General features: G+C 38.6%; 1 protein-coding gene across 2 annotated transcripts in view; it reads left to right on the top strand.

The window, feature by feature from the left end:
• The first annotated feature begins 2,240 nt into the window (after window positions 1-2,240).
• Window positions 2,241-17,490, top strand: part of syne1b (spectrin repeat containing, nuclear envelope 1b) — a 106,232-nt gene continuing 90,982 nt past the window's right edge. Inside the window, exons 1-2 of one of the 2 annotated variants that reach the window (XM_041811993.1) lie at window positions 2,241-2,458; window positions 14,651-14,712. In XM_041811993.1, the coding sequence (XP_041667927.1) occupies window positions 2,392-2,458; window positions 14,651-14,712 (129 nt within the window). In that variant the 5' untranslated portion in view covers window positions 2,241-2,391. Of the gene's footprint in view, window positions 2,459-11,056; window positions 11,182-14,650; window positions 14,713-17,490 lie in introns of those variants that run through there. The other variant, XM_041811992.1, reaches the window with a different exon arrangement.

Here is a 17,490-nt window from a genome sequence, read left to right as displayed (position 1 = left end):
GCTCGTGTGCTTCTGGGTTTTCAAATTTGCATTAGTGGACGTAAGAGGTTAGTTTAAAATACTGTTATTTAGTTCAGAAACAAACTGTTTTACTCTTAGGCTAAATATAAAGTGTCCTAGCTGTGTTATTTCTCTGTTGACAACAGTTCAAGTCCTCGGGTCTGTGCTTGTGTTTCTATTTTTTACCTACATATCTGCATTTTTTCCTTCCCTTACATTTATTGACTGCCTTAATTTACATAAAAGTATAATAATTTATAGTCAGGCTGTTTTATTTCCTGTTCTGTATCAATTGTTGCATTTACTAACAATAATGTATAACCAGTGGGAAAGCACAGGTGTTTCCAATTACATTAATGATGGCTGCATTCCATTTAGGTAAACCTGTTCTAGTACTTTTGTAAGTTGATAATCTCATACTGAAATGACTGATAGAAACTTGTATTTGAATGGGTCCTTCATCAAATTTATTGTTTCAGGACTGTAGAATAATTCTAGAAATATTTTTGAATGCCCACTCTGCCTTTATATGCAAGAATGAAAACTTTTCCCTATGATCTTATGTCTAATCTTATGAAAAACTATACTGAAATCTTGCTGCACTGTTTGGCTTCACATATAGTTTTTTTTTTTTTCAATTAATAAGAAACTTACAATGCATTCAGACCCCTTCACCCACTGTTTTTTGTTTTTCTTATGTTACAGCCTGATACTACATAAAAAAATTCTTACTCATTTATACTTAGTACCCCATCATGATAACACAGAATTTATTTATTTATTTTTATTTCAAAATGGGTTCCTCCCATTTCTCTGGATCTTTGCTGAGATACTTCTATGCCTTGATTGGAGTCCACCTGTGGTAAATTAGATAGATTGGACATGATTTGGGAAGGCACACATCTCTCTTTACAAGACCTCACAGCTGACAGTGCATATCAGAGCTAAAACCAAGCCAAGAGCAAGGTGGCCTCCTTAATTCTTAGTGCAAACACATTAAACCCCGCTTGGAGTTTGCAAAACACTATGTGAAAGCCAAGTGGGCTTTCATGTGTTTTGCACTGAGGAGAGGCTTCTGTCTGACGCCTGTGCCATAAGCCCAGATCGATGGAGGGCTGCAGTGATTGTTGTTCCTCTGTAACTTTCCCCATCTCCACACAGGATCTCTGGAACTTTAACCTTCCCAAGATCTCTGCCTTGCAGCAATCCAACTTTGAGTTCAGAGACCGGATCCTTCAACTTCATGGCTTGGTTTTTACAGTGATAAGCATTATCAACCATGAGGCCTTCTATAGAGAGGTGTGCAGGTCTGCATACTAATGTAAAAGTGATATTTCAGCTTCTTATTTTTAACATTTGCCAAAAACGTTTCTATTCTGTTTCAATTTGTCATGATAGGGTACTGAGTGTAGATAAATGAAAATAAAAAGAATTATTTTTTGACAGTAGCATCAGGCTGCATCATTAGAAAAACAAAAAAGTGAAGGGGTCTTGATGCTTTCTGAATACACTGTGTCAAACAAAACTTTTTTTTTGCAAAACTGCATAGAAATGCATATTTGATAGTATGATAGTTGGATGGGCACAAAATTGCTACCAGAAGAGCTCAAACAATTTAGAAAAACAAATGAAAATCAACTGTACATCCATATTCTTTTAGTGATGTGCCAGGTTCAAGACTTTCATGATGGTAATATTATTTATAGGGCTGTCAAAAGGTTTAACATTTTAAGTTTTTGTGTCATTTTGGATTTTTCTACTGTCTTATGCTGAGGTATTCGTCCCTGTTGGGATACAGGCCTGCCTGTGTAGGTAGTTTGAAGATTTTAACATGAACATAACCAAAGAAAAAGGAACTTGTAATGAGTAGAAAAATAAATAAGGGGACAGTAAAAAGAGAAATGTTTGATAACATAAGTTGCAGATGACTTTTGACTTATCAGTGCAATTAATCTTGACAGCTTTAATTTTTCAAGGTGTAAAGTATCCTTAGGTTTCTAGTACTGGCTGTAATAGATATCAATATAAATGGGAACAAGAAGAGAAGTTAGAAAGTTTGGTTGGTCTGGTAGGTCTGTAAAGTTAGTAAAAGCAGCAGTTTTACAAAATATTTTCCTCTCAAAAGGCGTGGCTTCAGTTGAAACCTTCTTAACATGCTCCTCTATCACAGACAGTGGATGGAACAGCTGCTTCTATTGGATGGTAAACCTGCTTGTCACTGCATGAAACCTGAGATTCAATTGGACCTGGTCCTGCAGTGACTTTACAAAGAGGAGAGAAGAGAGACAGAGAGGGAGGGGCAGAGGGGATGTCCCACTCAGGACAGTTGTGAAGGATCTTCTGCTCTCAGCATCAGTGGCTCACCGTGTCATACAGCTGCAGCGGGACGACATGGCCTCCCCAAGGCACTTCGGTCGAGGTTCTGTGGACATCGCCAATGTGGTGCAAAAACTGCAGGGTGAGTGTCACTCTTTTACTCTGCTGGCTTACGGGACAAAACATTCTCTCCTCCTGTGCTGCTGCACTGTAATATTGTGCTGATTCAATTCCTGGGCTGCGTGCCCATCTGAAGTTTGCCAGCCCTCGCAAGGCAGGAGGCTGCTCTCACACACATGCTTACTTACACACCCACAAGTTACACTTACCTAAACTGAAGTGAGGCATGCTGTTAGAAAACGAGTCATTAAAAGCAATCTGTTTGACCTATAACCAGGATTATGATAACTGAACTTCTGCTAGTTATGGGTCAGACTGTTCCTAAAGTATTAACTCTGTAGTCTCATGAACAGAGATTTTTAGTCAGTGACATTGTTAAATATGTTTATAATGACTAAAATGTGAGTAGGCTGTCCTCCAGGCCTACTAAATAAATTTCTTGTTTGGGAAATTTGATGTGATTTGCTCATGGTGCCTTTGATTTTTGTTTCAATTGCACAAAATCTGATTTGCGATAATGAGAAAATTAATATTCATTCGTCCAGTATCTTGTGACCAACCTTTTAAAAAGACACTACATTGTGTGCCAGCCTAAATGAGTGTGTAAATGGGCTATTTGGAAGAAGGGGGAATTATTTTATTCAGTGACTTAAACTCTGTAGATGTCTTTGTATCTTTTTTGTCACAATTTTAAATCTATTTGTAGAACTTTGTAAGCCAAATCTGTTGCAAAGAGACACATCCCAGTAGCATGTCTTATAAATGTATCAAGATGGCTTGCTGTTTGTACAGAGAACCTAATAGACACAACTTTTTATAGGAGTGGGCTAATCTATTTTTGATATATCCAAAAAATGTAGACGTTTTTTTTTTAATCTAAGTCTTGGGTAAATTGTAGGACTTTATCTATGTTTGTGCTTTGTAAAGCCAGCCAGGGAGCATCACCAACATTAAGTCTTGTCTGAGTCTTGACATGAGATACTGGCTTAAAACAACTGCGGCTTCATGAATGCATAGACAAAGCACCGAACGAGACTAAAACCTGACACCCTTTCTGCCCTTGGAAGGAGAATAGATCGATAACGGGAGTCTCTCTCTTGGTCGGTATCCCCCTTTTGTTATCATCACTACGACAGTCTGGTAGACTCTGGCATCTCTGTCTAGGTTTAGATGTATTTCCAGACATACAGTAATACCCGGAAATATTTCACGATTTGGCTTGTTACCATAGCGACTGTTATGAAACATTTGTCTGTGGTTGTGCCAATGGTGCCTAGTTCCTGCTCTAGAGACTTTTGGTTTCCTGTGCACTGCAAAGGTATTTTCATTTGCACATTATTGATATGAATGCACAGTAAGTGTGAAATATCTCATGACTAAGAATGCCTGTCATTTGGGTGTGAGCTCAATATGACACCCTGACTTTCTTAAAGTGAAGTGAAGCATTTTAAATGTCTTAAAAGATAAATAGAAATGTCATCAACTAAACACCGAACCAACAAATAACAGCATATCAAACCAAGTTCTTAAGTTATCATGTAACAAATCTAAGTGTTTTTAAAGGTTGATTTAAAAATTACTCTGCTTCTTCTCAATAGTCTTAGTTGTTTTCTAACAATCCGTATAACCTCCCCTTTGTCCTTTTATATTCCTTAACGGAATTGTAGATCCTTCTCTATTTTTTCAGGAACCAAAAGTAAGCAACTCCCTTGTAGTAAGATTATAAATAGACTCTCTGACTGAATATGTCAGTTAAAAACCTATTTATTCAGCATTTCATTTATTTAGCTGATACTTATAATTTGTTTTATGTTGGATTGTGACTAAACAGGTAAAGTCGATCGTCTCTCAATTGATTGGTTAGGGTTTTAATTCCTGCAGTTACATGTTGATGTGTCCTAGGGCTAGACACTTAGCCCTGAATCGCTCCCACTGCTACACTAGTAGCATGCAAATTTGTATTGATGTGTATAAATGAGACTGATCAATACTTATGGTAGGGATGCATAATATTGGATTTTGGCTGATATCTGATTTGCCAATATTAAAACATTATTAAACATCATTTTAGCCAAAACTGATATCAAAACTGATACATCAAGGTAGGTCAGACCTAAAATTTCAGTCCTTATGACACACTTTAATGTTTAAGAATTGAGGATGAGCAGATAAAAGTTTAGCTGACATAGGTCTGTTGGTCCAGCCTGAAACTCCTCAAAAATATTTGTGCATGTGGCTGATACTTAAAACCGATATGACCCAATATTTACAGTCAGTATAGGCTGATATTTGTTGAAAATATATAAAATGTAATTGAGGAGTGAATCAGTGAAGAGGCACTTTTGAATGAATTGGATTATTATTTCATCATAAATGAATATCTTAGAATCCACTAATGAAAATTTTGAATTCAGTATAAATTTTAAGATTAAATTTGTGCTGAACAGTGCAGAAATAGTATAATGTGCATTGCAAAGTGCCAGCCACTGTCATGTGTTTCATGTCAGGAAGTGGAATTTGGTGTCAAGCCACATCTGGAAGACATTGTCGTTATTGGTGCTCTGTACATACTGTTTTCTGGGGATTCAATGCAGCTTCCTGTCTTTAAAAGTATCCTGTAGGCAGACTTTAGACTCACTTTGACAAGAGCAATGGTCCCTGCAGGGTATGAATTACAGACACTAGAAAATCTGAAGTTTCTGGAAACACACTGATGATCATGCTAGTAAAGTGTATTAACACATATTTGTGAAGAAATCATAAAACAAACATAATGATACTTATTTATTTACACTTATTGTTGCCATTACATTACAGTATATCAGTCTGTGTTACTTCAGTGCTCTAACTGAAGTGTAGCAACAGCCTGCAGCCTTGGATGCCCTCAGGGTACACCTGATGTCTGTTAGCTGCCTGGTTGAGTGTACATGACAGGATTGTTCCTCTCATTATGCCTGGGCTCATGTGGGTTTCTTGTGGCTTTCACTCTAGCTAAGACAGCGTGTCAAACAGGAAATGATAAAACACAGATGGTGCAGAGTTTTTGGTGACGTCAGATAGCGTGCAGGCAGATCTGATGTTACATAATGACAGATAAAAGTTTATCAATTTTGGTTACATATATTCTTTTTTCAGTATAGAAGCAAGAGTTAAACACTTTTCATGTAATTTACTGAAAAAGATTTTCCATGGACAAAAAAATTAAATGGATTGCATTTTAATAAACTTGACATATTTGATGTATTCACTGACAAATAAAAGTATCCTTGGAGATCACCCACATATCAATTGCTGAAATAACACATAGAATCCCAGAACTGACAACATTCATTGATAAGTCTAGATATTTAATAGTTGCTTCAACTTCAACATTGTGCAAGAGAGTATAAATAAAATAAAATGAAGCTGAGCATTACACACTAAGTTTGGCTTTATTTAAATTTAAAGATGCAAAAGAAGACAGAAATATTTTTTAACTGAATAGTGCCAATGCTGCTCAGTACTTACCAAGCCAATGTTAAATGTCCTTCAAGATCACTTTAATGCAGATATCTTTACATGGTTTTTTGCCTCTTTGCTTCATGTCAGAATGAGTTAGGTGGCAAAGGACTAAATTAAATGGTTGGTGTTTTTAAGGTATGAAAATAGCAACATTTCCAGTCACGATGTTCTGGCTCTATTGTGACTTTATTAAATATTAAATTCTCCCTGACGCACAGTCCAAAGATTGACTTAGAATGACTCATACAATACAGCAGTCATCAAAAAGTAACCCATTTATTTTGGACCAATGGTTTTTAAGGTTTAAAGATAAATAGGTAGTCGTTTATTGTCACTGCATTGTAAAAACAGAATGAAATTATGTTTGGCAGTCTCCTGTGTAGCAGCAAACACAGTGGTCCAAGCAGTGGTTAGAATCTGCAGCCTCACGTCATCCATCCTGCTGGCCAGGGAGTGGGCACCCGGGAGAAAGACGCTTGGTACGACAGGTTTGTGTGGGGACGCTCTTAGCCTAGCCTGCAGCCCGGCTTGTTTGCCCCGCTTCCACCGTCTCGCAAAATGCCGAGTTCTCCGGATAATCTCCGTTGGGAAAGATGTAAACTCCGTGGGCATGCTGTCAGTTCTGGTGTAAATGTAGGTCTTTGTTTTGCTGCTAGTGGTGGAGCGCCGGGCCGCTGCGTTTATACGCACTGCCCCACGCTACGTCAGTAGGAAGCATTCAGTAGTCTACTGCTGATCAGGCAGTGTTTCGTGGCAGTTACTGGCAGTTGTTTTTAGCTTTTAAGCTAGCCAGGAGCTGTAGTTGAGACTGAGGTCTTCTTTTCACCTTTTTGGGGTTTTTCTTGATGGAAATTTCCTGTTCTTTCTCTCGAAGGTGTCCTTGATCATCCATCTTCTTTGTTTTCGTAGGTTTCAACATATGTTTTGGACTTCATTGTGAAAAAGAATACAAGTCCAATATATAACTCAAGAGTGCATCTTTCTTGCTGCCAACTGCTCTGGCTCCCCTGCAACCAGGTTACTAATAACCAGATCCATCAGATCCATCAGATCATTAAAGTATATTTCTACAAAACACCTTCCAAACTTGCAGTATCAACACAAATTTTACGCTTTTGAAAGAGCATTGCCAAATCACAGAAATAAAGGCAGCCATTGTAAGAAATCTGTTTTGATTAAGGGGGCAAAGTGGTTACATTACAGGTGGAGTAAAAGCAAATGAAATACAGACAAGCATGCTTGCTGTCAGCTGCAAGAGAGGCTACAGTGTCAGTAACAGCTGCCAGGAACAGACACTGATATGATCTCATGACTAGAGAGCCTCTTTCCCACTTTAGTGCTCATTTGAGTGGTTTAAATCAAACACTGTCCTATTTTTGTAAGGTTCTGCTATTGTTTGTTTTATTTTTATATTAGATTACAGATTTGTTTTGGATCCATTCAGTAAACAGTAAAACCTCACTGCCAGTCAGCTCTGAATGGACAGAATCATTTCTTATCCTGCCTGATTGTTGTTGTCCTGTCAGAGCTTAAGTAGGGATGCTCTCGACTAAATGGAACAACAGAATGAGTGGGCTTTTACAGTGCTCCCAGGTGACCCACACAGGCCAGAGAAGCCAAGCACCTTTAGTACAGTATTGCCAAAGGTATCATCTGTCCTAAGATCACTGTAAGTACTCCATTACTCGTGAGTGGCAGATGCTTTAGTGGTTTGATGCTCTGTGAGGTGATTGTTGCCGGGCTTTCCACTTTTAATTGCCACTTAGCTGTTAGTGCTACATCAGGCTTAATTAAGTCAGTTGACTTGGACATAATAACTCAGTGAAGAGGAGCTGTTTTACATATGGATTTCATGCTTATTAGAGCTGGAATATCAAGGTCTGGCCCACATATCTTCATCCTAGAACACAAAGTAAACAGCACAGATGTTTTCAGGACTCTGGACAGCTCCATGAATGCTGCATGGAGACTGAGCAGCTGGAATATCAGGGAAACTTTTGTTCACACATTTTTGTTGAAGTTTTAAAAACTTTTACGTCCCATGTTGAAAACGCTGTACCTCTTATCTCTTTTCTGATCATGTCCTGCACATGCATAAGTTGTGTTTAATGACAGAAATGATGAAATTAATGCTGTTATTCATCTAAGAGCAACATACAACAGCACTGATACTAATTTGTCCTAACTACACTCACTGGCCACTTCATTAGGCATTTCTGTTCAACTGCTAATCAATGCAAATACCTATCAGCCAATCACATGGCAGGAAGGTGATTTAAGTGACTTTGAACCATAGTTGCTGGTGCCAGACTGGCTGGTCTAGATATTTGAGAAACAGCTGATCTTCTGGGATTTTCCATCGTAAGGGTTTACAGAGACTGATCTGAAAAAGAGAAGATATCCAGTGAGCAAAAGTTCTCTGGGCCAAAATGCCTCTTTGATGGCATAGATCAGATAGACATCAGGAAAAAATAAATCACAACAGTTGTTATACACCAAAGTATGCAGAAGAGCATCTCCGAAGGTACACCACACCATACCTTGAAGCAATGGGCTCCAGCAGTAGACGACAACACCAGGGCTCATTCCTGTCAGCTAAGAACAGGAAACTGAGGCTACAAATCACACAGGTTCACCAAAAGTAGACAATAGAAGACTGGATAGTTGTTGCCTGGTCTAAAGTGTCTGGATTTCTGCTGCCACATTCAGATGGTAGGGTCAGATTGTAGGGAAACAACATGTAAGTTAACAACAATCATGGCGTGTTTAAAATCACTTAAAGCACTTTTCTTCTCCATTCTCTTGCTCAGGTTGAACTTCAGCAAATCATCTTGACCATGCCTACATGAGATAAATGCATTGGTTGCTACAGTGTCATTGACTTATTAAATGTTTTTGTTAATGAGGAGCAGTTGAACAGGATAGTGTATTTGGAAATACAATTTTTCTCCAGTTTGATAGTTTAAATTCATCCTATCATGTTAATTGTTTGCTTTTATTTTTTTTTTCTAAATTAAGTGTTTCAGGGCTGGCTGCTGAACTATCAAATTCATGATACACCACTTTGTCATATTTTTAGTCTTGTTTACTCATTTTTTTTCTCAGACATTTGCCAGTTTGATCAAGAATAAGGTGCATGTTTCCAAACTAGTTTGGACCACTTGTTTTGGCGTAGCTAGCAGATGGAGTTTCTCAGCTTTTGAAGCAAGAGAGTCAGACCTTGAGTTTGGCATGCCTCATTCAAATTACATTTTTCCAATGTTAAGAATAAGCCTTTAACTAAATTATTTTACATGTCAGCTCCTGTTTTAGGTAATGCACCCTGTTTCACATTATAGGCTTGTTCTGCATGGTTATTTGTTTTGCAAAATGCAGTTGTTGGTCCTTCTGAGTAAAATTACAACTAATCCCCTGCCCTGGTTGCCTCTAATGGAAACAAAAGCACATGACTTCCTTTGAGGCAGATAATTTCTCCTGGGTTGGACTATGTGGTACTGCACATTCATTGGATGTTTTTTAATCCTGACCCTTTGGCATACTCTGCTCTGCACTTTTTTTCTTAGAAATCTAATGAAGAATTTCATTAAGTTATATTTGATATGAACACATCAGAATTCACACCCAAACCTATAAAAGAATATTTGACTAGGAGCAGACGTAAACATTTCCATGTGAGTGCATGTAGAGTGGCAATAAAAAATATTCTTTAAGTATTAAAATGATTTTTTTCCACAGTAAATTGCAAGATTAATTCATTTACTATTAATTTGTTCTCATCATTATACCAGTAACTGACCCTTTTTTCTGTAGCTGCCAGTCGTTAATGAATGTGAGCATGAATTGTAGTATCTCCAAAGCTCTTTTGTTCTAAGTGCACACAGCTGTCAGCATGTTTTTAATGCTGCTCCTTCCAACCTTTTGCTGTTTTGGTGAAAGAGGGGAAAAAAAAAACGTTTTCACCCAAATAGCTTTTCTGGGCCAGCTCCACCAGCGGCCTATGGAGCAGTAAGAATAGAAACACAAGCTCAGGCCTATTTTTAGTGTATCAGAAAAGCTTTTAGTTTTCTGGTGGTCTAAAAAGAATAAAGGGACTTTTCTGCAGGAGATGATAAGCTATGAAATACCCTACCACACTTATTCACTATTGTGCGTCGTTTTTAGAAGAGTTGAGTCCTTAACAGAAAAGCAGGATGGTCAGATCTGAAGTGGTTCTTCTAGGTCTAACAGGACAAAAGAAATATGCTTCAGAGGTTTTACATGATACTGAGTGTGCAGTGGGAATCCCGAGGTGGGTGTGTCCGCTTTGTCATCACAATAACATTGGCAGTGAGAGAGAGAGCAGGTGGTAGATGTCATTCACCAGCTTCAGCATTAATTATTAAGATTTGTAGCACCATGGTGAGCTTTATGCAGCAGTCTTTTAATCCTTTCTGGTCTTCTTAATCGATGAGCCCACAGGGACTTAGATTGATTTTTACAACCAAATGATTTAAAACATACAAAGAAAAACATTGAAACAGAAATTTCACTTTTATGATTTCCTTTGTGGGATAATTTTGCCTTTAAAATGTGCCTTTTTCATTGAAGATTAGACAAATCTTATAGACAAACACAACCCCCCCTGCCCACCTCACATACACACATTAACCGTGATAATGCAGGCAGCCAGAGCTGTGACATCATCGCCTCCTGCATCCTGATTGGTTTAGCCATGCTTCTGGCTGATCTCTCTCCAGCCTCAGACGGTACGATGATACAGCGAGGCAGTGCAGCGGGGGCTGTGCACATCCACACAAGCATGGCTCCTCTGGGTGGGAAAAACACAGGAAGATGGTAGGATGGGATTGTAAATGACCCTGTCTGCTAGAGGTTTCTCCTCTGCCGTCGGTGTGTGTGTGTGCTTGTGTGTGTGTTTGTGTGTCTGAGTGTGAGAGTGTCAGGGAGGAGGGGACGTTTTCATCCCAGCCTCCAGCAGCTCTTTTGCTTCAACCGGGGGAAACCAGGCAGCCAGATCTGTTTTGCTTCCTGCTGGACAGAAAAGGGGAAAAGGACAACTGTGGGATTTACTGCATGCTTTTTTCCACTCTGGATCTGATTTCTACTCATACATTTATGTACCCTGGAACTCATGAAAGGCAAAGGGAGAGAGCTGGAGAGTGGGTTGTAGAATGGCTCACTATAAGGATGTGTCTGTCAGGAAGACTTCTTTAAATCTAGTGACTGGATTTTTTCAGTATCTCCGTGGTAAGTAGGGCAGCAGCACCCTTCATCTCTCATCTGTGAGCACATACGTAGCTAATCTGGGATATAAATAGAAAAATAACATATGCTAATGGTTTGTGGGTGAATCCCTGTACTAGTTACAGTATAATGCTGCATGAACACAGCTGTAATGTGTGCTGTATCTGTGTATGTGAGCCACGCTTCAATGGGCATCCCCTGTGCATCAGTGATGAAGCATTTGCCTGTAGGTTAACATCAAGTCTTTGCTCCCTGTATAGTGTTGCACTGCTTCCTTACACACGTGACCGCTGTCTATATCTCAAAGGGTGGGTGTTTAAAAATGGCCACTCTCTCTCTATGTGCAGCACTATCCTGCCGGCATGCGTGACACGGCGTTAGAAATCAGTTCTCGACGCAACAACGGCTCCACTATAGCAAAGAAATCAATTGTTTTGTTACACATGTTGCATAATGCATGAGGCAGTGTGGCTGAATATATTAAACAGACCACAAAAGAGGCGGGGGGTGACCCAAACAATCAGGCATGTTAATACTGAACATAGAAGTGGATTGCAGCATGTGTAGGAAGAAATTCCCCCTCCACTCATGCTGTAATCTCCTCATATGACCTCTTTTTGAAAGCTCTTCAGGAGAATCTATTATGCTGGCACTGGCAGGACTGTGCTACTCGCATTGCAACATCTAATCTTTTCAGAAGTCATACTTAGTAACATGCTTGTTCCAGAGCTGCTGTAATGCTGCTCCATATCCCAGAGGCAGTGTTTTAGATTGTGGAAAAGGTGGGATAAAGAAGGATTCTAGCATGAGGAAGACTTAGCTAACTGACAAAAGTTATAGTCAGGGATTAGGGCTGGATGATATTGGGAAAAAGTGACTTTGCAATATCTTTTTGTATTGCGTCTGTGCACGTTCTCAGTCAACCAGGTCATAGTTATCCCAATCTTGATCCAAAAGGGAGAATACAAAGTTGAGGCATTTTGTAAAATCTAAATAAAACTGAATACAATGACTTGCAGATCTCACAATATATTTTATTCACAACAGAACATAAATATCAGATGTTGCCTATTTTGAATTTCAGCCCTGTTCCTTCTCCAAAAATGTAGGGACTGGCCCATGTTTACCATGGTGTAGCATCCCCTCGTCTTTCAATAACAGTCTGTAAATGTCTTGGAAATGAGGAGACCAGTTAATGGAGATTTGGGAGAGGGATGTTGTTCCATTCTTGTCTGATGTAGGATTCTAGCTGCTCAGCAGTCCTGTGTCTTCTCTGCTGGATATTTTGTTTCATGGTGTTGGTGAAAGGTCTGGACTGCAGGCAGGCCAGTTCAGCACCCAGACTCTTCTACTTCAGTTTTGCTGTTATAATGGATGCAGTATGTGGTTTAGCATTGTCTTGCTGATTTTCAATGCCTGCCCTGAAAGAGATGCTGTCTGGATGGGAGCATATGTTGCCCAAAAACCTCTATATACTTTGAAGCATTGATAGTTTCTAGACATGTAAGCTGCCCGTGCCATAGGCACTAATGCAGCCCAGCAGAGATGCAGGCTTTTGAACTGTTTTCTGATACATAACAAGCTGGCTGATCCCTCTCCTCTGAAGGACACATTATCCATGGTTTCCAAAACAAAATTCAAATTATGATTTATCTGACCACAGAACAGTTTTCCATTTTTCCCCAGTCCATTTTAAATAAGCTTTGGCTCAGAGAAGACAGTGATGGGACTGGATTGTATTCACATATGGCTTAGTCTGATATGGCTTAAATTTGTGGATGGCACAGCAAACTGTGTTGACAGACAGCAATTTCTAGACGTGTTCTTAAGCCCATGCAGTGATTTCTAGTACAGAATCATGCCTTTTTTAAATGCAGTGCCACCTGAGGCCCAGAGATCACAAGCATCCAATCTTGACCTCTGGCTTTGTCCCTTTGCTAAGAGATTTCTCCAGATTCTCTGAACATTTTTTATAGGGCTGGGTATCGTTTGGGTTTTTTTCCAAAATTGATGCTGAATCAGTACTTTCATATGATGCCAGTTCCTATACGGTGCCAGAATTGATACTTTTAAGGGGAAAAAACATGTTGTAAGTCAGTGGGAGAATAAAAGCTGTCTTGGTATCATAAATGATTTGCAGAAATATCTTTCTGAGATGCCAGTCAAACATGAGATATATAAAAGAAAACCGGTCTAATTTGACATATTAGTCACACAAATTCCATAATGTATTTCTTATCTTTCATTGAGAGGCAGGGCATCAAAATAAAGTATCGATATCTGTGTTGTAGGTATCGGTTTTGTTGGTACAGGATACTCATCCTTAATTTTTAATGGTATTATGTACTGTAGATGGTGGGATATTCAAATCTTCCCATTTTTTACATTTAGGAACATTTTTCTGAATTTGTTTCACAATTTTTAGATGCAGTTTTTTTGCAGATTGGTGAAACTCTGCCCATCTTTACTTCTGGGAGACTCTGCCTCCCTAAAATGCTTTGAGAGGGGCATTTTAACAACCATGGTACTGATTTGTTGCCATTTAAACTAATTAGCTGCAAAATGCTCCTCCTACTGTTTTTCATTAGCATGACTTACTTTTCCAGCCTTCTGTTTCCCCATTCCCATTTTTCCATGATGTGTTGCTGCTATCAAATTCAAAAAGAGCTAATATTTTTCATTAAATGGTAAACTGTCTCAACATCTGATAAGTTTATGTTTTATTATGAATAAAATAAGGGTGTATGATATCTGCAAATCATTGCATTCTGTTATAATTTACATTTTACACTGTGCCCTCACTTTTTGGAACTGGGGTTATATTAAGTTAATCTGATATCAGAATTTAATTATTTTGAACTTTAAGTCTGTATTTTTCTAGACCTAAACTATATGACGAAATAATGCAATGCACAATACTATTTTTAAGGTCTGTGGTCATTTTAAAGCTGTAGCTTTCTGCAACTATTTCTCGTAAATACAAGAGATAAATCAAGCTTTTTTCAGCACTATTAGTTCTACAATTACTATAAAGATAGAGGACAGCTGGCTTGAGTTTCATCTGACTGCATGAAAATGGTGTGATACCATGAGATATGTAGGCATTTTCATTATTGTTGATAAATTCAGACTTTATGAGATGTGTTACCATAAATGCCCATATTGCGATAACAATGAGATTGTGATTTATTGTGTAACTCTATAAGAAATTAATATTTTATGTGTTTAATATTGCTGCGGTAGCTATAAACCCAACCATATCCATATCAGTAAACAATTAGCAACCACTTCCGTGTAAGAAAAGTCTGTAATCTATGATCATCAACTCCTATTGCATCACAATGTCATCTTGCTGTTTGTGCTTTATGATTATCTCCTGCTCCTCAAGTCCAAATTAACAAAATACTGCTTAAATTCAACTATCATGCAGCCTTCTTCATGTGTTCACGTTTCCTCTGCTTTTAATTTTCAGATGAGCAAGAGGCAGTGCAGAAGAGAACCTTCACAAAATGGATCAATTCTCATTTAGCAAAGGTAAGTGTGAATTTCCATCCATGCTCTCATCTGCTTACACATCACAGGCTTAACATAAATCACTTGACTGCAGTTGGAGATTTTACAAGCCCATATAAACACAAATTGTCAGAGCAATTACATCACAAGTGAGTTGAGAGCAGTGCCATGCTGGCCTTTATCATCAGAGACACTTTGGTTGTTTTATTGCTGCTCATGATTATGTAGCTTCTCCTTGGTTAGTGCTCTTTCTGGTGACTGAGCCGCCATGCCTGTGGAGGGAACTGACTAGATGATGAGCCACGCCATGCAACAATAACAGTCCCTAATAACACTAAACAAGATAATTGAATTTATCCAGTTAACTGAAAGTGATGGCACAATTTACCTTGTTCCTTAAGCATTTAAAATCAATTCATGCTTAAGAAGGTTTGTTTATAATGATGGTTTGCTGGAAGTAATGATGGAGAAGAAACACACCCTCTGCACAGTTTACCTTGACTCTGCTGTTCTGTTTTCCTGAGAGGAGCAGCACTGGAAAGGTCATGCTGCTTGCTGCTTTCCTGGAAAGATGGCACAGACATGATAGAGATAAGAGGCTTCTTTGCACTGCAGAAATGCTTTAGAGAAGCTCGCACGGGGCATTCGTGCATGGATGACTTTCTGTTGTGTTAGTGGAGTGTGTTCATGTGGGCATATAAGAGGCACAATGGAGTTATTCAGAAACTTGTGTGTTTTAGGTGTTTGAGCATACTCCCTGTGTTTGAGTGTGTGGGTTCTGTACATGTGTGGGTGTTTTGTTATTCATGTGAGTGTGTGTATTTGTGGAAAGCACTGGCAGGGACAGTGATGAGGTGTGCAGATGGAGAGCAAGAGGGTGAGGACAAATCCCTGCAGGCTGCTGTCTACTTCAAACGCTCATGTATGTAGATGACAAGGCGCTGAGCACACAACAATAACAGTTGCCCACATGCTGCATTACATCACACTGTGATCCTTAATTAACAAGCTATATTTATCATTGCTGCTGAGAACTGTAAACTCAGTAGATGATTGATGTGTAGAATCATTAGCACATCTTTTGAATAACTCTTTGGTCTATAAACTGTTGGAAATGTTTTATCACGGTTTCCAAAATCCATGAAGATTTTCCAAATCCTCTTAATTTTTTTCCACCACACAGAAGTATTCAGTTCAGTGTCTCACAGAAATAAACAAACCCCAAAACAGTCACACTTAAGAAGCTTGAGTCAGAGAACTTCAACTATGACTCACTCAAAACAATTATATAAAGCCCAAGCTGGTTCTCAACTGGTGGGTCGAAACCCAAAAGTGGGTCATGGAGCAGCTTTAAGTGGATCGTGAATATGCAATCTAATACAAGTCTGTGATGTATGAAAGCCCTAAGTGGACATACAGATATTTGTTAATTTGACATGATACGAAGCAGAGATGGGTGATTAAAACGGAATGGATTTTTGCAACACAGTCATCACTGGTTTAAATGCCTACATTACGCTGTGTTTCAAGTGCGATGCAAGGCATATCCACTCCTACAGCTGGTAGAGTGGGTGATTTGTGACATACAGCTCAGGCTGAGTCCAGTCATTAACACGTTTAGCTCTAGTATTACGTAGCCAGGTAACTAACTGAATGTCACCCACTCAGCCTGCCTGGGACTTTTACACAAGTTGTGTGCTGTTTTTGCTGGTCTTGGTTTGTGTAGATCCCAGTGCTGCAGCTATTCATCTTACAACGGCTTAAACAGTCGTTTTAAGGTGTGTTTTAACCTATGACTTTGTTTTCTAAGTCTACGGTGAGTCAAAGGTCCAGGCTGCGACATTCAGAAAAGCTGCTGTAAAATAGCTAAACTAAATCAATGCTACACTTCTTTTGTTAAGCTCGTCACAATAAAAGTCTGCGGCTGTTATTTTTCTGAAATGCTATTATTGTGAATGCCTTCACCAGAAAACATGCTCACGTTGTTTGTAGCTTAACATACATCAGCAGGATGGAGATGAAATGTGAAACTTGGAGTGCAGTTAGACAGAGGTAAACCTAGAGAGACATTTTTTTCTGTGCTCCTATGCTTAGACATAAATTGAGTATGCCATCAAAGGCTTGTCTTAGGGGAGAAGGGGGTTTATAACACTTGAATTTGGATTGAAAAGCATTATCTCTTTATAATTTTGTAATACCACGATATAATACTGTTACCATCAAAGGCAAGAAAAATACCGTGATATGGTTTTTAGTCCATATCGCCCAGGCCTAATACTAGGGCTGAACGATATGCAAAAAAAACCTAATTGCAATTTTTTTCCTGCAATTGCGATTATTTAGGTTCCTCATTTTTTCTGTTGTTCAACAAACATCAGCAAGAAATCATTCTATATTATAACAAGTACAATATTAGATAAGTTAAACTAGGGCTAAATTTAGAAAAAAAATATCTTACCACCATTTTGGCTCATATAGCAAATTTGCTATCAATTGCTTTATCGAAGGGAATGATCATTTCTCATATTCTTCTCATTTTGATGAAGAAAAATAAATGCATGAGCAAAAAAAGTAAGATTTTTGTAAAAAATAAAATTAAAAAAAGATACTTGAAGGTTTGAATAACGTATGAAGTAGTGATACCCAATGCAGGGCTTTAGAGCCACATGTGGCTCTTTTATGTCTTCATTTTAAATGTGATTCCCCCAGAAAATCTTAAAAAAGGGAAACTTTATTGTACTTTTTCACCCATTTTTTTTTCACTTTTCACCCATTTAAGCTTCTTTTTGCCATTGAACA

This window comes from Cheilinus undulatus, linkage group 18, assembly GCF_018320785.1.
Source record: "Cheilinus undulatus linkage group 18, ASM1832078v1, whole genome shotgun sequence".
Lineage (NCBI taxonomy): Eukaryota > Metazoa > Chordata > Actinopteri > Labriformes > Labridae > Cheilinus > Cheilinus undulatus.
The sequence above is the reverse complement of the archived record's forward strand: the minus strand, read 5'-3'. Positions and strand labels throughout refer to the sequence as shown.